The 23,420-nt window shown below is 49.5% G+C and overlaps 2 protein-coding genes across 4 annotated transcripts in view; both read right to left on the bottom strand.

Moving 5' to 3' along the window:
* Window positions 1–104: 104 nt before the first annotated feature.
* Window positions 105–18,659, bottom strand: Akap8 (A kinase (PRKA) anchor protein 8). Of its 2 annotated transcripts, none has more exons than XM_005406083.2 (14): window positions 18,550–18,659; window positions 16,036–16,074; window positions 14,868–14,900; window positions 14,015–14,294; window positions 13,062–13,563; window positions 12,435–12,564; window positions 12,168–12,214; window positions 10,803–10,836; window positions 8,909–8,996; window positions 5,675–5,816; window positions 5,317–5,410; window positions 3,660–3,790; window positions 1,967–2,062; window positions 105–828 (listed from the first exon to the last, which is right to left on the bottom strand). In XM_005406083.2, the coding sequence occupies exons 1-14, from the start codon at window positions 18,566–18,568 to the stop codon at window positions 370–372; spliced, it is 2,094 nt and encodes a 697-aa protein (XP_005406140.1). In that variant the 5' UTR covers window positions 18,569–18,659; the 3' UTR covers window positions 105–369. The 2 variants fall into 2 exon arrangements, with proteins under 2 accessions (XP_005406140.1, XP_005406139.1); XM_005406082.2 differs by lacking the exon at window positions 18,550–18,659 and adding an exon at window positions 17,000–17,928.
* A 222-nt stretch (window positions 18,660–18,881) lies between these two features.
* Akap8l (A kinase (PRKA) anchor protein 8-like) overlaps window positions 18,882–23,420 on the bottom strand; it is a 35,094-nt gene continuing 30,555 nt past the window's right edge. For both annotated transcript variants that reach the window (XM_005406080.2, XM_005406081.2), the window contains 2 exons: window positions 19,331–19,426; window positions 18,882–19,246 (listed from right to left, as the gene is read on the bottom strand). In XM_005406080.2, coding sequence (XP_005406137.2) covers window positions 18,938–19,246; window positions 19,331–19,426 — 405 coding nt within the window. In that variant the 3' untranslated portion in view covers window positions 18,882–18,937. The remainder of the gene's footprint in view (window positions 19,247–19,330; window positions 19,427–23,420) is intronic.

Here is a 23,420-nt window from a genome sequence, read left to right as displayed (position 1 = left end):
AAAAAAAAAAAATGCTCAAGCAAGATACATTCCTATGGTTGAATTGCTCCTGACTAGTAAGAAAAGTTAAAGGGAAAAAGCAAAGGTGGCATCCAAGCCAAGTATCAAGAGCTAATTAGCCAAATTTTATTATTCCATCTGCTGTCTAAAAAGACATCACTGCTGCTTGAGGGGAATGTACAACCTCTGCAACCTTCAGGCCAAGGTGGGAAGCTATGCAACTGCGTAAGAGAAGCTTGTAAGGGAGGCGGCCGAGTCTTCACCAGAATTAGTTTACAGCACATTCCAGTAACACGCCCTAGTACTGCTTACAAACCAAAGAAAGAGCAACACGTTATTTAACACATCCCTTGAAACAGGGAAGGAGGATCACTCCGTAGGAATATCATCTTTGGACTCTGCATTAGTTTGTCCCACTTCAGCTTCCACGACAGCCGGGACAGGGGCAGCTTCGACTGTGGCGCTCTCTGCCCCTGCTGCCAGCGTTACTGGCTCACTTCTGGCCTCAGCAGCCTCACTATCAGCCTCAGCTTCAGGGTTCTCCTTCTCAGATGCTGTTCCACAGGAGGCCTGCTCTTCCAGCAACTGTTCAGTATGCAGCTCACTGCTGGCGGCCGCCATGTCCACCGGGCCTTCCCCTTGGGTCAGCTCTTCACTGCTCTCTCCAGCAGTAGCTCCTTCCCCATCTACGGCCCTCACTGCTGCTGTAATCACCTCTGCTAAGACTGCTGCAGCCACCTCCTCAGGTGTCTCTTCCTTATCCTCGCCTAAATTGTCATCTCCTTCTATTTCAGGATCAACAGTTTCACTGGTGAAAGGGTCCTCGCCCTGGATAAAGAGGAAACAGATCAGTGCAAGAAATGAGAGCTTGAAGAGGCTCAGGTTTTTATGACTGAGGGAGTCCACAAGAGAAACAAACCACAGCACATGGGTTAATTCTACAGGTTCTCAGAGCACACAGATCCAAAAAAGACATCTCAGAAAAGCTTCACCAGACTATTCTGCAACTCCCACCTCTTCACTTTTTTTGGTGCTGGGGATGGAATCAAGGGCCTTGCACACGCTAGGCAAGTACTTTACTACTGAATCACACTGTAGCTCCCGAAAAGATTATTTTGTATTGTAGTTTCATGACTCCTAACCGAAAGGTTGTGCCAATTTAATGGATAAAGACAGACTCAAAACAAAGACCAGTACCTTGGCTTGAGGTCAAAATTATTAAACATCAGCGTGAAAATTCAAAACCAAGTCTGACTCATTCAGAAGTCAAACTTTATGCTAAGATTTTCTCTACCCTGGAAGGAAACTACAGTATTACTCCAAAATCAAGCAATATATTTTAAAAATACAATGCTTAGGTTAGAGGATGTAGTGTGTTCACTTAGTAGAGTATGTACTTAGCATGTGTAAAGCTCTTAAGATTCAAGCCTTAACAATTCGCAATCTACCTTGGATTTCTTTCTTTTTTTTTTTTTGGGTTTTCTCCGGTACCAGGAACCGAACTCACGACCTTGCGCTTGCCAGGCAAGCGCTTTTGCCGCTGAGCTAAATCCCCAGCCCCTGGATTTCTTTCTTTTAGACAGGGTCTCACTGTGTAGGCCCAGGATGATCTTGAACTCTCAATCCTCCTGCCTCAGCCTAAGTAGCTGGGACTGCAGGGATGTGCCACATCTGGCTTGAACCATTTATAAAGAGCATCTCACCATCATTTGCACCATGTATTATAGCCAGACAACCAGGAGTTCTCGAGGTGGGTCAACACCACTGACAGTGATTAGTCAAGCAGTACCCATCCCCAGGCAAGCACTGTCTTAGAAACCCCGTTATTACATATCCTTGCCTGATGCATTCCAATGTCCCTCAATTTTTCAAGACTTGGAAATGCTACACATTGCACTGGACACAATGCCATATTCATCCTCCATTTCAAGAGCTTATCCTGTCCTTCCGATTCCCAAGCACAAACCTTGAGGTATTTTTCCAGCATCTTCACTATGTGTCTGTTATTCAGAACACTCTTAGCCACATGGAGACTTGTTTTCTTGAACTGTTCAGCAGCCAACTGCAGAGGGAACCAAACATGGGCTTTTGAGAAGACCAGAGGACCAAGAAAACAAAGCAACCAGGACTCACTGGTTATCCCAAGGGGCAGCTATCATTCCTCATTGAGGCAAAGCTTGAAATGCTAGGCTCCAACAATGACAGAAGGCACCAAACAACCTTTGGGAGGTAGATGATGCAACCAGATAGAAAAGCTTGATAAGATAAACACAAAGACAGGCCACTGATAACCACATACCATGTGCAGAAGCAAACTATTAACTATAAGCGTTATGAAAAAAAGAAAAAGAAAACTATAAGTATTAGGGACTTAATAGGAAAAATGGGCAAGGGTTGTCACTTTTTGGTTATACTGCCTTCGTGATAATTTTATTAAGTATGAATGCCACCACCCAGATGGCTGTTTGCGAGCTTGTATATGCATACATTAATACCTTGCTTGTAGAGTGCTTTTTTTTTGCTGATCTAGTACTGGGAGATGGGTGGGCAGCTATTGATATCCATGTATATTAGTTGGGAAAAACTAAAGATAGGAGATGTCAGAGAAGAGGACCGTAAGGACTGCCAGCAGACCCAACACAGCCACACACACTCCTTATCGTTTGTGGCTACTTTTGTTTATCACTAGGCACAGATCCCAGGGCCTGCACAAAGTAGTTACTCCTCGCTATGTGCTAGGGACTGACTCCCAGGCCCCCTCAGAAAATCCAGACACTCAAATCCCTTACATCAAATGGCTGGCTTGCTTTTTCCTTTTTGAGATAGGATCTCTCTGTAGTTTAGACTACCCCTGAACTCATGATCATTCTGCCTCAGCTGCCCAAGTGGTAAGATTACAGGTATGTGTCACACTCTTCCTACATTTTAGATGACTTCTAAACCTAATACAATGTAAATGCTACATAAATACAGTTGTTGCAATCGTGGTTTGGGGAATGACAGAGACAATACCCACCCCTAGTTGTTTCTGATCTACTCTTGGCTCAATCTATGGATGTGGCGCTCAGGGCTGAGGGCCAACTGTATCTATGATCTGACTTAAAACCCCTGCCTTGCTGACCTTTGGGTTAAACACTCAGCCTCAGGCCCATCAGGCAGTTAGGACTAATCCAGTCCAAAACTCAGGCCCCCAGGCTCATCTTACATCATCTTCAGCAACTGCAAGTTTATCTGGTGATTTACAGAGAACACCCAGAACAGAATTTTAGCGATGGTACTTGATCATTTCTAAGCAACACATTTTTTCTTCTAAGCAAAACATTTTTCTAAGATGGGTCCTCGCTATGAGGTCCAGGCTGGTCTTGAATTCCTGGCCACAGATTCCTAAAAAGCTGGGACCACAGGTGTGTGTCAAGGAGTCTGGCTCACATTTTAATAAAACTGGGTGATGTCAAGCAAGCTGATGTTTTTTCCCCTCGGTATGAGAGGATTGGAAGGATGAGAAAAGACAACCAAGGGAACAAGAGACTCGATGAAATGTAGCAAGAAGCCCTATACATGTGCATGCTCCCAGTAAGACACAGAAGGTTCTGATCTATCCTCTACCCTTGCAGCCCAGGAATGTCCTCTCAGGCACTCACCCCCCAGAGGGGACTCACCCTGCGGTTATGGTTGTGGTCCACAGAATGCAGGTGCCGCTGGAGGAGCTGGTGCTGTGCAGGAATCAGCATGTCACAGGCCAGGCAGTGTGCAGCCTCAATCTTCTTGAAGAAGTGCTCCTGGCCAATCCCTGCAATGGAACCCAAATGAGTGATGCCTCCTCAGTTTCCCCAGCAAGGCTCACATTTTCTACTTTGTTGCTGTTTCTTAAAACAGGGTCTTGCTATGCAGCTCAGGTGGTCCTGTACTATGTAACCCAGGCTGTCTTTGAATCCTTCCGCCTCAGCCCTCAGAGTGCTGGGATCACAGGCACCACCACTACACCCAAATCTCCCTCCAACACTAAGGGTTCAGTTAGGACACAATATGAGACAGGTGTAGTCTGCTCTATACTTGGGAATTTTACATGGTAACCGTTCTTATTGTTCCAGTCCTCTCTTCCTTCCAAGGGGAAAAAACATCAGCTTGCCTGATGTCACTGATGAGCTTCTGGTGCAGCCTCATCTCCGTTAGGTCACACTTCCCATAGGACTTGACTTCACATTCCCAGCAGCCCTAAGCCAGGGATGGAACCTAGAGCCTTGTGCACACTAGGCAGGCACTCTATCACTGAGCCATGTCTACAGCCCTTGAGACAGGTCTTGCTAAGTCACCCAGACTGGTCTTGAACTTGTGATCTTCTTTCGTAAGCAAGTAAGATGACAGGTGTGCACTATGTCCAACTGCACTGAGTTTCCAGGGTCCTGCCAATGCCTTGTGTGGTGGATTAACAATGGGTGGTTAGAGCCGGGTGTGGTGGCGCACCCCTGTAATCCCAGCACTCAGGAGGCTGAGGCAGGAGGATCGTTGGGAGTTCAAGACCAGCCTGGGCTACAAAGTGAGCTCAAGGCCAGCCTGAACTGCATAGCGAGACCCTGTCTCACAAAAAAAAAAAAAAAAAAAAAAAAAAAAAAAAAAAAAAAAAAAAAAAAAAAACCACAAAAAAAACAACAACAAAAAAACAGTGGGCGATCAACTTGTAGCACCCAAATAAACTCAATCAGCGTGGTGCTGGGTATTGGAGGCCCACCTGAGGATTGTCGTCAACAACACAAAAGAGAACTAGAGAGGAAAAGGTGTACTGTTGATTTTCCTACAGAGGCTTGTCATGCTGGTTTTCCTGATATGAATTCAGCTGTTCTCTTCATGTCTTTATCAGAGGAGCTCAGGACCTTGCTATTGCTGAGGCTGGCTGCAGTTCTTTTCAGGGTAGCTTTAGTCCTTACTTTGAGTGTCATTTCCTGGCTCCAGTGCAGATCTTTCAGCCTGCTGGCACAGTTCTTTCATCCCACTGGTACAGACTTTCTAGCGTTCAACATGGACCTTTGGGCCTTCCTAGCACAAATCCTTGAAACAGGCTTGCATGAGACATTGTCCTGGGTTCTTGGCCTCTAGCTGAACTTGTGGAGGGAGCACTGCCATGGGCTCTAGGCCCATCAGCTGGATTACCTGGGTCTCTAGTGTGTGGACAGATCTCCTGTACTCTTTTTGCATTTCACTTTCTGGGTGATTATAAAATAATTCTATAAATTGTGTCCTGTATTGTTTCCCTTACAAACTCTGACTGTAACACTTCTGATCATCCAGAATAACCTACACCATGGGGTCACAACTCACCTTTGAAAGGGTCTGGTTTTGGTTTCGGGCTTTCCTTTTCCATCAACTCCTGACGCCGCTTCTCAATTTTCTTATTCCTGTTTATGATATACTCCTAGAGGGTGGAAGATGGCACAGAGTGAAATGAGGGTAGTGTCTGTGGAGTACTTCCCAATCACTCACAGGGCTGTAAGATGTCACTGGAGCAGCTCTATGGGCACAACTTCCAGAGCCCTTGGTTGTCCCTCTGTGACTTGGGGACTTACACAGCTGTTTTAATCTGGGAAAAGCTTCGACCACATTAAAGGCTCCGGTTTCCCTCCCCTTCTGTGCAAGGGGTCACCCGGAAACTCTGTGGCAAAGGAAAAACATCCCTTACCTGAAGGAACTCCACTGTCTTGTCAGGCAGTTTAGTGCTTATAAATCGCAGTGTCTCTTTGTGAAATTTGCTCTGCAGGTGTTTCTGGATTTCTTCATCTTCAAAGCTACGGAACTTGCACACGGAACAGGCAAACTGAATTCTGGAGAAGGAAAATGGAAAGAGAAGCAGTGAGATAGGGACACACACCCACCCCTGGGTACAGGTGAAACGGAGAAGGAAATGTAATTTCTTTTCTTCTTTTTTTTGAGACAAAGTCTCAATATGCAGTTCAGGTTGACCTCAAGCTCAAGGCAAACCTCCTGCCTCAGTCTCTCCCTGGGATTACAGGTGTGTGCCTCTACAGATGGTCTCAGGAAATGTGACTTCTAAACTAGCACAAGACTTGTAACTTCTAGCAGGGGTTGCACAGCGGTTACTCAAGCATCTGAAGAACATAACACAGTGCTAGAAGTATTTCAGGAAAATGACTCATGTACTAGCTCAGTGACATTCCAGTCTCTGGTGCAAAGGCCCCTAACAGAACACCCTAGGGTAGTGGTATTTTGAAACTGTGGGCTCCCTAAGGTCCAACTGACTGATCTGGGCCCTAAGTTTAACTCCTTAGCTTCTCACTCAGCTGAGTCTGTCCAACCCACAGGGATAACTTATGGCAACCTTGTTTCACGTGAAGAAAAATTTTTGGAAGAGCTCACAATTTAAAGCTCACATAACCCAAGGTCCGTCTTCCACAGACCCGGTATAAAGAAAACATACGAAGTTCTACAGGGAAGATGGCGCTTCTTTGTGGTGTGCTCTCAGGTCTCACTAAATACAACCAGGCTGCACATGAAGAGGAAACAGTAGCTTGCAGCACCCTGGCCCCAGAATGGGATGCGCTTTCCCAACAGACTCCAGCCCTGCTGGGGTTAAGGGTACAGCCCTGTGGCACTCAGGATCCCTCCACCGCCAACTTGAGATTTCTGCTGGCTGCCAGCAACTGGCACAGTTTTGTTCTAGTGGTGCTGGGGACTCAACCTAGGGCCTCATGCATGCTAGGCAAATGCTCTGCCTCTTAAAGTTACGCTCCAATCCCAAAACCTGGCTCTGATATGATCAGCACCCGGGGATGCTTTTGCAGATACACACCAACAGAGGAGTGAAGAGAACAGGAGGGTCTGCACACAGCGCTTTCAGAAGACCCATGGGCAATGGATTCAGCTCTCCCTGCTGTACTTCACCTCCCCTGACAATCTCTCTAATCCTTCTGAGATCCTCAGTCACTAATGCAAAGTCTGAAGATGTCTTCAAGAAAACAGAGAACCAGGCCTGGTAGCCCGTGCCTGTAATCCCAGCACTTGGAAGGCTCGGGGAGGAGGGTCAATCAGAGTGTGAGGCCAGCCTGGGCTACAAAATGAGTTCAATGCCAGCCTGACTTACAAAGCAAGATCTTATTTTAAAAAGCAAACAGTCAGTCAGTCAGTCAGTCAGTCGTTGAACTAGGGGTGTAGGTTGGTGGTAAAGTGCCTCCTTAGCATGCATGAGGCCCTGGTTCTATCACCAGTACTGCAAAAATATGTCAGTCAAGGCATCTCTGTTTCCATGTTGCCTGAATACAGACCTAACCTACCTATCATTTCTCTGTTGAAAAACAAGTTTTTATCAGTTTCTATACCACTTAGGAAAAAATAAACCTGGTTTCCCAACCTCTACTTTTAGCACTATTTGTTTTTGCAGTTCTGGGAACTGAACCCAAGGTCTCCGCATTGAGCTACATCCCCAGACCTTTTTGAACTTTTTGGGACAGGGGGTTGGCTAAGCCACTAAATTGCCCTGTATGGGCTCAAACTTGCAGTTCTGACTCAGCCTCTCAAGAGTGCTGGGATGACAGGTGAGTGCCATCATGCCCAGGTGTTAGCGTTTTTACTTTAGTATTTTTATGTACGTGAAAACCACTGTCCCAGTTGAGTATTAAGGCAAAGACACCCCTTAGGAGTCACAAAAGGAACCTGGCACAGTGAAGCAGCTGTGTGTGGTAAAGGCCACCTAGGCTACACAGAAGACCTCAATAATGGAACTGGGAGGCAGTACATGGTGTGGCCACTGTAACACCTTTCTGTTTTTCCTCTTCCTTGCACCACCAGAGATTGAACACAGGGGCACTTCTAAATCCCTCCCCCAACACACTTTTATTTTTGAGTCAGGGTTTCACAATGTTGTTAAACTGCCTCGGTAGAACTCAAACTTTGATCCTTTCGCCTCCCTCAGTGCTGGGATTCTGGGCTAGTGCCAATGTGTCCAGGTTCTTTGTATTCTTTTTTTTGTCCTTCTCACACAGGGTCTCATATGCAGTTCAGGCTGGCCTTGAACTCACTTTGTAGCCCAGGCTCGTCTCTAAGATCCTCCTACCTCAGCCTCCAGACTGCTGGGATTACAGGCATGTGCCACCATGCCTGGCTTTTTGGGTTTTTCTCCCGGTACCGGGAATCGAACTGCCAATCTTGCACTTGTCAGGCAGGCACTGTGCCACTGAGCTAAATCCCCAGCCCCAACGCCTGGCTTTTTGTATTCTTATTCTACTTCCAGACAATGTCTAAATGACAGGACCACCTATACATGTTTTCTCCCTATGTTGAACTCCAGAAGTGGTTCAGATTTGGACAGAGCACCAACGCACCTTTGAAGATTACCTTTTAGACTGCCAAATACCAAAATGTGGGGACCGGACACCCTTTTGGCTTAGTGGGGGAAAAGTTAGCTCCCTGGCGGGTATGGACCACAAAACCCAACAGCAAGGCTACAATTCCAGGAGCAAGTCAGCTATAGAAACCCAACTTTTCCGGCAAGAACAGAAACCTAACCTTACCTGTTTTCCCCTACTCTCAACTCTACCGATTTTTTTTCTGGGGGGTGTTCTTTTTGAGACAGGGTCTCGCTATGCAGTTGAGGCTGGCCTTGAGCTCTCACTGTGTAGCCCAGGATGGTCTCAAACTCACAACGATCCTCCTGCCTTAGCCTCCAGAGTGCTGGGATTACAGGCGTGCACCACCACACCCAGCCAATCAACTCTACCAAATTTCGTTCTCCACAAACTTAGCTAAGACTTCTTGATACCTGGAGCCAGGTCAAGCCCAACTCCCCTGCACTAAGGACAGATGAGCTCACAACAGCCCAGACAATGCCCAGATCAAGTGCCATTTAGTGAGGGTTCTGTCCCCACTTTTCACCTCTGAATGTCCCACTGACTCCTCTCACCTGTCCGCTGCTCGGTCCCGCATCCTGTCTCTCCTCCTTTGCTTTTCTCGTCTCTTCTTCATTTCCTCATCCTCCTCCTCCTTCTCTCCTGTAACAGAGAAGTCCTTTCGAGATGCCCTGAGGGGCCTGCAGAGGAGCTAGCTCCAGACACGCATGGGCTGCAGCTTGGCTGCTGCACCGTGCCTGGCCTCTGCCTTCACAGCATGGCAGGTACAGGACACCCCAAAGCACTGAGGGGTGTCAAAGGCTCCTGCTGGACAAGAGCCTTTGCTGAGGACCCAGAGGAGTCACCTCACTCCTGCAGCTGGCAGGCTGGGATGGACCTGCCCATCCCACTGACATGGCCCGCCTGCTCTCTTGCCCCAGCCTGGTTGTCCAACCTGGTACCCTGTCATTGAGTCTTCTCCCACTGTCATGTAAGGAGAGCTGTTCTCTCCAGACTGAGGCAGCAGCTGGGAGGCTCAAAAAGGAAAGCAAGCCGCTGTACCGCCCTCTCTCCCCCACCTCTGGGTGGGCCACGATGACAGTCCCCGTCGGCTTTGTCTGAACTAGGGGCCCAGCAGGATTAACAGTCCTTGCTGGCCCATCCTCTATCTTCTGTTCACAAAAAACTGCCAACCTAGGGCTTTCCGCTTTCCCAGGCTGCACAGGAAGTAATCCTGGAAACAAAAATGGGAAGAGACCAGTTGGTCCTCCCATGTGCCCCCTGGGGCCAGCGCAGGAGCTCCTGGCAGAGCCATGCGGCCAGCATCCCAGTGTGAGGCCAGGCCAGGTCCTAAGGCCCGGGCCAGAGGCCGGATGCTGAACAACGTTGGATAAGCATCTGAACTGTGACCCCTACCCCTGAAGCCAGTCCCGAGACTGTCCCACGAAGATGGCGACCGGCGGGCGCTGCTCAGAAGCCTCTCAAAAGGGCGTGTGGGACTTTTGGCAAGAGGTCACTGCCTGAAACTATGACTGCTGTTTAATAGCAAAGTCATCCCGGGTAGGTAGCAGGACCTGTGCGCAACAAACATGTCACCTTTGCTTTAGCATTTACCCTGCTGCATGAGCTGCTGAATACTTGGTGTAGTCCCGCACTATGGAAACAGCTGCTCCGACACATTGGCGGGTGGGGCACTCAGAAGGTTGGCTAGGGCAAGGGCCTTCATCACTCACGGACACAGGGCCCGCCCAGGATCCTTGCAGTGACCAGCTATGGACAGACCCAGGGAACAGGGGCAGAGATGAAGGCAACTATGGCTCAGGCTGCTTTTCCAGGTCCCTCCAAGGGGCATGACCTTGCTCTTTCGTTCTTGCTTCTTTCTTTGGGCTTTTGGGTCAGTCTCCTGTCCTGGACCTGATGAGACTTACACCGAGTGATGGCTTCTCTCCTGAGATTGAGCCTGGGTCCACCTGACAGGCCACCCCTGCTTGTACTACAGCTGCCAAGAGCCCCAGCACAGAGGCCGAGGGCACAGCTCTGGGCTGGCAATGGGGAAAACTGGACACAGTGAAGCCCAGGAGAGAACAGTACAGTGACCTGCACTGATCAGAGGGGGACAGAGAAGTGGCTAGAGGGAGCCTCATCTCTCTCAAGTTTCTAAGATACTTCCTTCCCTACCACAAGTGTCACAGACACCCAGAGATACCTCACCCCACTCCCCAGCCCACACGGAGTAGGTGAATGGGCTCATTTCCAGCAAATGCTGCCTCAGACACTGGGCAACGCCTGAGGATGAGCGCCATGACTGAGATGACCTAGGCCCACTCAGCAACCACAGCCCCTCTTCTATCCCAAGTGATGGGTTCCATGCAAGGCCCCAGCTGGCTCAAAAGCCCACCCTGACTAGAAGCTGGGGAGTGAATATGGGACAGACACAGAAAAACTGTAGGGACACTGGGTGATGCCTACCTCTCTGCCTCCCAGCGTCGCAGAATTCATCCTCCTGAAAAAGGGCCCAGGTAAAGTCAGACAGTGAGTCATGTTTAGAATTTTCCACAGCCAGTCTACCCCCTCCCACCACCTGGTGTGTGGCATCTGCCCCAAGACCCAGGATGCTGGGTCTTCGGGAAACAGGCACTGTGTGGGAGGACACGCCTGAGGGCCTCCACCTGGAGCCTGAGTGTCCTGTTACTACTGGTTGCCTCTAGACCATGATGATGGCTTTTTCTATCTTTAAGTCACTGACCTTCTTTTACTTCTACCGCTAGAGAATCTACCCCTAGAAAATTCATACCCACAGTTCCACGTCCCAGAATGCTAGCAACTTGTCCACCAAAGGTTGGTTAAGAAATTCTGATTTGTGTGATAATTCTGTTTTTTGTTTGTTTTTTTCAGACAAGGTCTCACTGTGTAAGCCCAGGCTGGTCTTAAACTCATAGTAATACTCCTGCTTCAGCTTCCTGAGTGCTGGGATCACAGCTGTGTGCCACCACACCCAGCAATCATGCCTAACTGATTTCATCTTTTTTTTTTTTTTTTTTTGGTACTGGAACAGAACTCGGGACCTTATGTTTGCTAGGCAGGCACTGTGCCACCGAGCTAAGTGCCCGGCCTACTTCCACCATTCTTGACTGAAAATGGGCTTTACCAACACATTTGTTTATATGCAGTCAGTGTTCTAACAAATGAACTGAATCCTAACTGAAAATATGAACAGACCCAGTTCCTTAGGCAACAAGCCCAAGATTACATTAGTGACCAGGAGACTTTCAGATTCCTAGTCTAAGCGATAAGCCTATCCCCCAAGGCAGGTGAATGGGGAGCAAGTGTAATTGAAAAGTTGTTGCTTCCTCTAACCTCCCGCCCTACTACCTGTCTAGCCACCAGAAGTACATGGGAATAGCCTTCTCAGGCCACTGTGGTTTCTGAGGCCCACCCCTGTATGGGTCAGCATCTGCAGACAGCAGGGAGGGCAGATGCTGCTTTCAGCATGGGCCACAAAAACTGAAGAATGAAGCCACAGGCCAGCATCCGGCACACAGCCAGCAGCCAACGACACCCTGTTACATGTCTGCTAGCCTGTATTTATCATATAAGTGGCCAGGTGCAACACTCCAAGGTCACAGGAGAGGCATGGGAAGGTGCTGGAAACTTTGGGAAGAGAATGACCGTTGCAGTCCCAACACTTATAAACCTGTAGGTTGTGGTACCAAATCCACTCGGAGGTGTACAGAATGGAGTCTACTGGAGTAGCTGCTCCCACCTCTTTGTGAGAACGAGTAACAACAAAAAAGCCTCTGAGACCAAAGGGGCTGACCCGTAAGGTAAACTTACACCCCGGAATTCTTCATCTCCTGACCGGAAGTCACCAGCTCCATCATCTGCCAGACATAAGGAAATAGGAAAAGTCAGTCCCTGGGCAGGGGCACCCATTCCATTTTGCTTTCCCAAGCAGTACCCTGAGTGAGAGCCTGTCCTGACCACAACAGGGGTCAAGGGATAATAGGAAATGCCACCCAAAGAACTGTGTATGCACAGCTTAGACAGGGCAGGGAATGGACTCATCTTATACCCACCCAACCTGCTGGGCCCCAGATGTACCGTTGTCCGAAAAATCGCCTTCGCTGTCAGCACGAGCCAGTTTGGCATCCGGCTCCTCAAACATTGGAAACTGCTTCCGCTTCCTGCCCATACTCTCTGGTCCGAAGCGGTCAAACCCTCTCCTCCTGGGCTACAGATACAAGCACATCCCATGTACCACTTCCCTGGGGCAGTGAGATACCCCACAGAAATAAAGAACAGAGAGTTTGCAAGATCAGAGAACAAAGGCAGGAAGAGGGCTTTTCAAAAAGCTAAAGAGACGACATAGTTAAAATTCAAAGAAATTACCAAGCTCAGTGAACAAACCAGACACAAAAGGCCACATGTGCAATTTCACTGCCATGAATTGTCCAGAAGCGGCAAAGCCAGGGACAAAAAGCAGATGAGCAGCTAAAAAGGGCAGTGGAGGGAACGGGGAAAGACTGCTGCTGTTATGTTTCTGGGCTGTAGAAATGTTCTAAAACTAGATTGTGGCAATGACAGACAGCACAATTCCCTAAACTTGTTAACAGTGGAACCCTGACTTAAAGAGTGAGTCCATCTTGTAGCATGTAAATTTTACCTCAACAGAGGGAGTTGTTGAGAGGAAAAGCCAAGGAGGCCCAACAGAACACAGTGGGTACTCACCCGATCTCTTATCCGAGCCTGTGACCGGCCACATCCGTAAGGCATGGCGTTGTCATATCCACCTGTCCCCTGCATTCCCATCATGCCATAGTCAGGGGCCATGGACTGGGAAAAGAGGGAAGGAGGCGGCCTGCTTGGGGCGGGGCCTCCCAAGCCTCGTCCACCCATGTAGTTTAGCTCATTCCAGGAAGTGTTCAGGGGCTCAGTGGAGGCTGAGGGTGGCATGAAGGGGTCACTGCGCATGAAGGTGCCAGAACTGCTCCGGTCCTGGAAGCGGCCTGGGCCTGGGCCCTGACTCTGGCCCCGGCCTCGCATGAAGCCATCAAGGGATCCTCGCTCCCGGGCTGGGTCCCGGCAGTCATTGTACTGCCCACCAAAGCTGCCATTGCGGTCGGTCCCCAGGTCAAAGTCATAGTCATAGTTGTAGTTGGGGCGGTAGGGATTATGTTCGGGCAAGCAAGGCCTAGAATCGTAGGACTCATATGGCTGGAAGCGGAAGGAGCTACAAAGAAAGTAAAATCTATCAGGAGTGCCTGGGGACCTTTTCCAGGCCACCTAGGCTGTCCGCCCCCACCCTCTTCTGCCATAAGTGGAACACCTCCCACGAAGCTGACCTCCCTGCAGCCCTCTTTGGAACCATCCTGCATGCTGTCTCCATGCTCAGAAGGCAAAGCAGAAAAATATCCGCCTTTGAACATCACCAAAGGACATGGAGCCCTTGGTCATGACCACCAAGACTAGCATGATACAGAAATAAGAATTCTCAGTCCATAGACCAAGCCCCTGCTTAGGAAACCAGCAACTTAGGGAGCTACAGTGGTCTGCCCTTCACCCCAAATGCACCAGCTCATCTTGCTGCACTCAGGTGAGCCAAGGAGGAGCAGGTACCCATCCCTACTTGCACATCTGTGTTGGCAGGGGCCCCCCAGGGAAGGGCTTAGATCCATAATCACCTCTCCCGGTCCTGCATGCCCTCCCCACCGCTGCCGCTCCCGCCCCTGCCTCCTTCCTTGGACATCATGTCCAGGCGCTGGTTGATCTTGGCAATAAGAGAGTCAGAATTGTCGTTGCATGGTTCTGGACCATAAGAGGCCATGTGCATGGAAGGGCCACCGGCTGCCAGGCCACCATCACTGGCTTTGGCGGCCTCCCATGAAGCTGGGCCATAGCTGTAGGTTGCTCCTGCAGTGACATTGGTGTTCTGGGCACCATAGTAACTGTAGTTGTCATAACCTGTCAGAGGGAAGAGGTGGGAGAGGGGGGAAGTCAGACCTTGGCAGCCACAAGGCTGCTCTAGGCAGACGCATATGTAGAGCACCCACTGTCCACTGACAAGGACGAAGTTCACAGCACCAAGTGCTGCTGGCATACACTGTGCATGTGACCAGCCAAGAGGCAACAGGGGGAGGCCAGAGGCACAGGAGGCCTCAGCTCTGAGCACTGAGTTTCCTGGGTCAGACTCTACAACTTATCTCCTCACCCCAAACCAGAGGAGGCTGAGAGGCCAGGAACGGCAGTGTGCGCTGCTGATAGATCCACCTAAGAGCGGTTGCTCTCACTGACACACCCAAAACCCTTTTGTAACAAGCTCTTCTTGGGCTGGTGCAGCCCAGGCTCCCCTCAGCACCCTGTGCTCAAACAGCAGCAAGGACTGGTCTCATGCTCAAGAGAGCCAAGAAATCCACACAAACCTGCTGAAGGGCTGACCTGCCCTCCCGCCTTCAGAAAAGCTGCAAGTAGTCAGGCTGGGGCAGGGGTGGTCGTACAGAGCCCAGGGCATACTGGCAGACTCCCAAAAGGACTTACCTTGCCAGCTGGCCACACCGCTTCCATATGTACCTGAGGGGAAACAAAAAAAAACACCAGAGCTTTATAGGCTGAACAAAAGTACCTGAAACCACCCTGGAGGGGCATGTGCTACACTCCAGAGGAGCCGGGAAGCCATGGTCACAACAGTGCTCAGGGAGCACCCTCAGCTGCCTCCTGCTGTTCTCATTTCCTACGGAACAGGGGCCAACATCTTCAGGGCTTCCTCCCAGGTAAGCCTGGCTTCTTCCACTGGGGCCGGAAAAGGAAGCCACGATCCCTCCCACTAAACTAGATGGCTGTGCAGTGCCCCGGGCAGAGCCCTTACGAAGGATCAATCCTCACCAGAAGCCAGAGCACAGGCACTGCCAAGCGCACTAATGAGGCAGCAGTGGAAACTCATGTTCAACTCAACTGAGCAGAGAATATTATATGCCACAAGTGAGTGACCAGGGAGACGGCCTCTGGCAACACAGTGACAGGCTGAGCAGTGGCCTTGCTTCCAGTGGTGCTAGGGGCCGATCCAAGGCTCATAAAAGTAAGGAAGTCATCATCTCCTAAAACAGTGGCTGGCAGAAGGCAAAAAAAACCTACCCACCAGAGAGCATGCTTCAGAATTCCAAATGGTGAAACTCACCATTTGGACTCTAGGGCAGAGATCAGCAAAAGCCCCAGGCCATATCTAGCTCACTGCCTTGTTTTTGTACAGCCCTCAAGCTAAGAATGGGTTTTACATTTCTAAATGGAAAAACAAAAAAACACCCAAAAGGACATTCCATGATGTAAATACCACATATGGAATTGTATGTACCACCTGAATTATTTAAATCTACAACTATCCTGAAAAAGTTATTACAGAGAAAACTGTGCTCTCAAATATTTATCTACAGCAAAATTAAAAAAAAAATTGCTATGATGGACTATTTTATAACACATGCAAGGAAGGAACAGGCTTCAGTGTACACACATAAATACTGGCACGTCATCATCCACTTCGTATTGTCTATGCTGATTGTGCACTATGGAGACAACATGGCCTGTAAACCTGAAGACAACTACGATCTGTCCCAGTAGAAGAAAAGTCTGCTGACCCTTGGCTTGGTATTGCCTTGCTAGGGCCCTGGGTGGGGGAAGCCAATGCCTCACTCATGATGCAGGTCCCACTTACTCTGGGTATTGGCGGGTCCAGCACTCCAGGCCCCATACCCTGCAAAAAGACAATAATGTTAAGATTCTGTTTATCACACTAAAGAACGCAGTTTTGTGGCACTGCAACATTAAAGGGATCGCCTCACAGGCTAGTTCAGTGCCCACCTTACAAGAAAGAAGCATAACCCAGCATTACCTTCTCTCTAAAAGTTACTTCCACACTGGTTGATTGCATCATCTTACCCCAGCAGGCTGAGTAAAAAACAGAAGAGGGGAGGGGACTGCGCTTGGAAGTTAGTCCTGCCCATCATCTGCTGAGGAACCTGGACACAGAACCTCCCCATTCCAAGCCTCAATCCACAACTAAAGATGACACAGGTATGACAGCGTCCCCCAATCTGTCTGGCCCACACAGCTGGAAAACCAGCTCAGATTGCCGCTGGGGATACCCCATAACTGGGAACATAACTTGGGAATTTGGTGACATAAACCATGGCCCTTTGAGTTTCACTTCCATGTGGCTTTTAAGCCCTCCAATGACTGCCTGGGTCTTCAAGTTCCAGGGCCTCAGCCCGGCCCTAATGCATCAGACTGCCTTCCCATTCCTCTATGCAGGCGGGTGTAAATCGCACTTTTAAAATTTCTGTGTCCCTAGAGTGCAGCACACAGCTGGACACAGGTAGTTGGCTGTCTATACTGTCAGAGGACATCACTTTGATGAGACCAGGACGGATTCTCATCTCCCTCACCAGAACCCCCACCACTAACTGATTGACGGGTCACTGTGTATCTACACAACAGCCAACCAGCAAGTGTTGTGGTCCCTGACTGCTCAAGAGATGAGAAAGCAAAGGCTCACAAGTTACGGGACTTGACCTATGGTCCTACTGTGACTGACATTAGCCCTCTGATCATCTCTAAAGGCTACACCCTCCCCCCGGTACAGCAAAAAAGTAGAAAGCAGATTCTAACAAGTGACCAACCTGGGGCTTCCTTATGAGGCACTGATCTATTCATTTAATCTCAAAACATTTCTTTTTTCTTCTTTTTGGAACCAGGAATCAAGCTCAGGACCTCAAATTTGCCAAGCAGATGCCCTGCTGCTGAGCTATATCCCCAGCTTCCTCAACACATTTCTTGAGACAAAAATCAGGGAGGCAGCAGTAACTTCAAGGTTTTAGAAAGTAGGAGGCAGGGGACTGCAACTGTAAGGGCACAACTTGAGATTTCTAGCAAAAATACCAGGTAGGAAAACAAACGAAGATCCAGCCAGACTGTGAAAGTCCAGCAGAGCCAGGTTGTGTGTCCTCCTAGAGCTCCGCAGACACCCAACCACAAGCTTCAGGCAATTCCCTCTACTGGGATTCTGCCACATCTCAGGATCTAGGCTTTGTTGGGCCTGACTGGAATACACCAGTAAGGCCAGCACTCCAGGAGGATGAGGTAGGAGAATCCTAAGTTTAAGCCCAGCTGGGGCAACTTAGCGTCTGTGAAAACCTATGTTACAAGTTTTAAGAAGAGCTAGAGCTGGTGCGAAGGGTCTGCGTTCAATCCCCGCTACCGGGAAGCGGCGGCGGGGGGGATCCCGCCTTCTCCAGGAGCTGCATCCAGGGATCAGACCACCCCGACCTCTTCTACAAACCGCGGAGCCCCACCCTGTACGTTAAGTACTCCTCGCGAGCAAATCTGGCTCTCAGCACAGGGTAAGGCCTCCAGAGTTGTGGAGGCTGACTCCAGAGACAGGAAGTAGATAGGCCCTAGGGCGAGCGGGCGGTGGAGGAAAATGGGGTAAGGGCACGCTGCAGCCTACAGCGCCCCTTGGCTCCGCCAGGCCACCGTACGGAGCAACCTAAAAAAGAACACCCATTCCGTCGTCTAAACCCGAAAACACCACGTTTCCAACTTCGCACGAGAGAATACTTAATATCTGGTCCCGCCTCGTCCTATCCTGGCCGTCGTCTCTACGGACCTAAGCCAGCATTAGTCTGGCACACAGCAGGCGCCTGCGGCGGCTTTCGGGACGGGCGTCCCGGGCCACGTGCGCCAGCCGCGAGCCCTGCCAAGGCCCCCGGGAGAAGCCCCCCGGGCGGAGCCCCCGCCCAGGAAGGGAGCGCGGAGTCTCCGGCAGCCCGACTTCGGCCGCGGATCGCAGCCGCGCGCTGACGCTCCGCCCCCCCCCAGCGCCGCCATTTTGTGGCGTCCTCGGAAGAGGAAGGCGGGACAGAAAACAGCCAGGTCGCCAGCGCCGGGGCCCAGCCGAGCTTCGCCGACGTTTCGAGACTGCGACGGCCGGGACCGACCGAGGAGACCCCCGAATCCCACCGCCGCACTGAGCCCCGCCCGCCCCCCTGCTGGCCAATCCGCTCGCGGCTCTTCGGGAGCGACTGCGCCGAACCCCAATGGGGTGCGCGCGCGCGCCGCTGCCGCCTCTCCACAGGGCCGCTCTGCAGTCACCGCGCTCTAGCCGAAAGCCCAGGCGGCTTCCTTTCCCACAGCGCGCCTTCCCACACCGCGCCGAAGAGCCCATACTGACCTCCGTAGCCCTGCTCCATGCCTCCAACGCAGCCCGCCAGCCAACCCTTTTCCTAGCCTTCCACAGGACGCTCGCGTTTAACGTACCTTCCGCCGTCCGCTACTGGAAGATGCGCGCGTCACTCCTCCTGCATGCTCTCATTGGCCGGCTCTCGCACAGGCCCCGCCCTGCCGCCCCATCTACTCTCAGGGTTCGCGCCCACAGCATGTCGGGAATTGTGGTTGAGTCCGGGTGTCAGAGTCAAGCCCGCGCAGGCGCGTCCCACCCCCATTCACCCCTGTGCGCAGGCGCAACACTCCCTCCGTACCGCCCAAGGACAGCGCCACGCGTTGGTCGGGGGAAAATTTTTATTTGACTCTATTTCCAGCCTCGGCCCCGCCGGCCCGGGTTACGGGACGCCCCCGCCGCCTTCCTCGTCATCCTCCACGTCAAGGCCTGGGATGCCGCGGATCTGCCGCTGCAGCGCCCCGCCTAGCAAGGGCACGGCGCCCTCCTCTTCCTCCTCGGGGGGTGGCGGCGGCGGCGGAGACGCATTCTCGGGTGCCGGCTCCGGGGGAACAGGGGGCGGTGCAGGGATGCCCTGGGCCCCAGTCGCGGCCCCCACCGCTTCGCCGGGCGCTGTCTCTTCCAAAGCGCCGCCCTCCACTTCTTCCTGTTCCTTGTCCTCCTCCGGGCTGTCGGTGAAAGGGTTCTCGCCCTGCAGGGAGTGAGGGGTGGCAGTGAAGGGTGGTGGACCCGGGGGACGAGGCGGGGCAGGGCCGGGGCCTGCTCCTTCCCTCACCTTAAGGTAGCGCTCCAGCTTCTTGCTGATGAGCTTGTTGTTGAGGATACTGCGGGCCACCATGAGCGAGGACTTCTTGGACTGCTCCATCATGAGCTGCGGGCAGGGCAGACAGGGCTGGAGAAGCCGCTCCTGGAGCCAGGGCCATCCCACCCGACCGGACCCGACCCGACCCGACCGCTCTCCAGCTCACCCCAGCTCTGCCATCACATCCAGCCAGACTGAGGCGGGCAGTGAGGCCACTCCAGAAGTATGGAAACACGACCTGGTCTGACCTTTGGTCAAATGCTCCATCCTTCCATACTTTGTGAGTGACTAAAGGGATAGCTGTATATAGCTCTGTATGTTTATGAAAACTATTAAGCTTGGCTTGGAGGCACATGCCTGTAATCCAAGCACTCAGGGATGCTGAAGCAGGAGGATTTAAAGTTGGAGCCCAGCCTTAGAAATTTAGAGATTGTATCTCAAAAAAGGGCTGGGTATGTGATTTACTATGAAGATCCTGGATTCAATGCCGGTACCACACACAAAAAAGGAAAACTACTTTAAAAGCCAAATGTGCAACCCCTAAAAAAATCAACTGCAGTAACATCCAAGTAGCATGATAGGGTCAAAAGGGACAATATTTAAAAACTGGAATACAAACAGTACATTTAAGTGACGTGGGGCTGGGGATTTAGCTCAGTGGCACAGCCCCTGCCTGGCAAACGCAAGGTCGTAAGTTCGGTTCCTGGTACCAGAAAAACAAAAAAAAAGTTTAAGTGAGGTATGTCCTTTTAACCTACAGGATACAGGGAATGAAGAAATACTTGCGGCAGTGGGAAGACTGTAAAGACACTTCTCTGCTGGTGGGATGATAAATCTTTACATGGTTTTTGGAAGGCAGTTTTGATAATTTGCATCAGTACCTCCTAGCCCTGAGTTTAAGAACCGGAAATACACAATTACACTGGTTGTAGGGCTGAAAAACTGGAAAGCACCAAAATGTTCTTCAATGGAGTAATGAAGAAATAAATCATATATTTGAAAGAACACCATGCAATCCCTAAAATCAAGCTTATCTCTCCATTGGCATAGTAAGAAAATGTAGCAGAGCACATGTCCTGCACACCTACAGTCCCAGCGCTCTGCCAGGCTAGGGCAGGGAGAACGCAAGTTCACATCCAGCCCAGGCAATTTAGCAACTGATGAAGACTCTTGTCTCAAGTGCTGGTCGTGGTGGCGCAAGCCTGTAATCCCAACACTTAGGAGACTGAGGCAAGAGGATCACTGCAAGTTCAAGGCCAGCCTGGGCTAAGGCCAGCCTGAACTGCACAAGGAGACCCTGTCTCAAAATAAAATATTAAAAATACTTTAAAAGGCTAGGAGCTGGGCATAATGGTATAATTTCAGCAGGAGAACTGCCACAAGTTCAAGGCCAGTCTAGGTTTAATACCAGCCTGAACTACATAGCAAGACCCTGTCTCAAAAAAAAAAAAGACTCTGAATTCAATTCCCAGTACCACGGGGAAAAAAGGTGTGTGTGAACAATCTGTACACCATGCCCCAATTATTTTGTGTGGAAGGATTTGTATCAGGCTGTTATGTTATGTCCTCAGTGGTAGGAATCCTGGCCAATCTCACTGTCACCATCATAAAGCTCTAAGCAGAAAATGGACAAGGGTGCTATTTTGTTATGTGGGAAGGCCACTTCCAGAAACCCTGTTGAGCCCCAGACCACAGAAAGCCTCTCTCTTATTTCTATGCCATATTCCACATTCACCTGTCTTTCTCTACTACTTTAGGAAAGTATTAACAAACCTCATGCATGCTCATATCCAGTTATGGAGGCACACCATCAGGGTGGACCACAGATCCCACTCAGCTACGTTTCTCACTTGCCATCACATAAGCGTCCTCCCAGGTGCCCAGATGGATATTTTACAAGCTCTCCAAACTGAGACACATTTAGGTTGTTTCCAGATTTTCATCCCAATAATCACCAGAACAGAAGTAAATACTTCCAGGCTGATGCTTTGAATTCGAACCAAGTGGTCTTCCTAAAGTAATAGTGTTTGATTATACTGGAAAAAAAACCAATTGCAATTCATGCTTCCTCTAATTGCCTTTATGGGTTGAGCCCAGGAGTTGGAGGCCAGCCTGGGCAACATGGTGAGGCCAGGTTCCAGAAACAAGAGCCAGGTGTGGTCCCAGCACTCTAGAGGCTGAGGAAGAAGGATCACTAAGTTCAAAGCCAACCTGGGTTACACAGCGAGTTCAAGGCCAGCCTGAGCTACAAAGTGAGACCAAGTCTCAAGAAACAAAACCCATTAGTATCAGATATTATCACTGTGGCATTTTTGCTGCTGCATAAAAACAAAAGAATGTGTGCTGCTGCCTGGACACTTCTGTGCCCTACCAGCAAGCCTAGTAAGGCTGCAGATCTGTACATCATCTACCTGCCCAGTGTTTCAGTGAGGTCAACTCCTCTTTGGATTCTGGATTTACTGGTTTGCTCAGAAAGGCATTAACACTCAAAGTAAACAAATCATATACATTTTTTCCTTTGCTTTACATTTACATTTTCTGGGACTTAATATATAGTACAAAGCAGGGATCTGATTTTCTTGTCCAGAAGTTTATAAAAGAAGCTATTATTTCCCACTGAGTTAAAATACAAATCCACGCTCCCTTATTTATAAATCTGAAATCCTAAATGCTCTAGAAAACAAAAGATTCCCTCAAAAAACTCATTTGGTGGCAGAACATAAGCCAACACTGGGGCTGGGGATTTAGCTCAGTGGCACAGTGCCTGCCTGGCAAGCGCAACATCATGAGTTCGGTTCCCGGTAATGGAAAAAAAACAAAAAACAAACGAACAAACAACAACAACAAAAAATAAGCCAACACTACATTTTTTGTTGTTGTTTGTTTGTTTTCCAGTACTGGGAATTGAACTCATGACCTCGCGCTTGCCAGGCAGGTGCTGCGCTGCTGAGCTAAATCCCCAGCCCTAAACACTACATTTTTATGCCATCTTTATTTATCCTACTTGTACAGGTCACCTGAATTATTGATTATGCAAATACAAGGCATTTCTCCCAGATCCTGCTGGAGGTTATCAATCCTATGTCACAGTCTTTCTGAAACACCCAAATTAATTCAGAAACACTTAGCCATAAGGGCTTAGAGAAGTGACCTGTACTGTAATAACTACTAAGTTTTGAAACATACTAGGGTCTCTTTTAAGATTCTCTATTTTGGTTGCAGTGTTCTACAACTATGTTAACATTGATTTTCTGTTGCTTTAAATTGTACTGGCTTTGTAATAATTTTTTTTAAGGTGCCTGAAATCAAACTGAGGCCCTCACGCATGCTAGGCAAGAGCTCTATCACTGAGCTATACCATCAGCCTGTAACTCATGGCTGCATTTTTTGTAATCTTTTTGACTATTGTTAGACTTGCAATATCTTGTCAGGCATAGAATTATCGATGCTATATATAGGTACTTAGGTGTGGAAGATGTAAAACCTAGGATCAGCCAGGCATAGTGGGACATGCCTATAATCCCAGCACTGTTACCAATGGTTGAGAAAAGCAGAAAAAGGGCAGAACACAGATGCACAGAGGAATAACTTCAAATGTTCTGTACCATAGGAAGCTAACTACCGTTGACAACTACATTTCCAGAATAGCTAGTGGAGAGAATTTCGAATGTTCACAACACTACATAATACCTGAGGTGACAAACAGATCTGATCATTACATACTGCATATAAGTAATGTAATATCATACTGTACCCCATAATTATGTACAATTATGTGTTGATTAAAAACAAAAATTACAAGGAGGGGCTGGGGATATGTAGCTCAGTAGTGTAGCACACAAAGCATACTCTGGATTCTGAGTGCATTTCCCAACATCAGAACAGATAAAATGTTCACACACACACACAACTTTATAAGTGTTTGAGTATGTGTGTAAAGAAAAAGATGTAAAACTTCTATTTCATTCATTCCCCGTTTCTGACCTAGATTCTGATTTGTACCGTAAACAGCAATTTGGGGAAAATGGGTTTTTGCTTTGTTTTGCTATCATTATTATTATTG

This window comes from Chinchilla lanigera, unplaced genomic scaffold (genome assembly GCF_000276665.1).
Source record: "Chinchilla lanigera isolate Chin_1 unplaced genomic scaffold, ChiLan1.0 scaffold00094, whole genome shotgun sequence".
In the NCBI taxonomy this organism is placed as follows: Eukaryota; Metazoa; Chordata; class Mammalia; order Rodentia; family Chinchillidae; genus Chinchilla; species Chinchilla lanigera.
The sequence above is the reverse complement of the archived record's forward strand: the minus strand, read 5'-3'. Positions and strand labels throughout refer to the sequence as shown.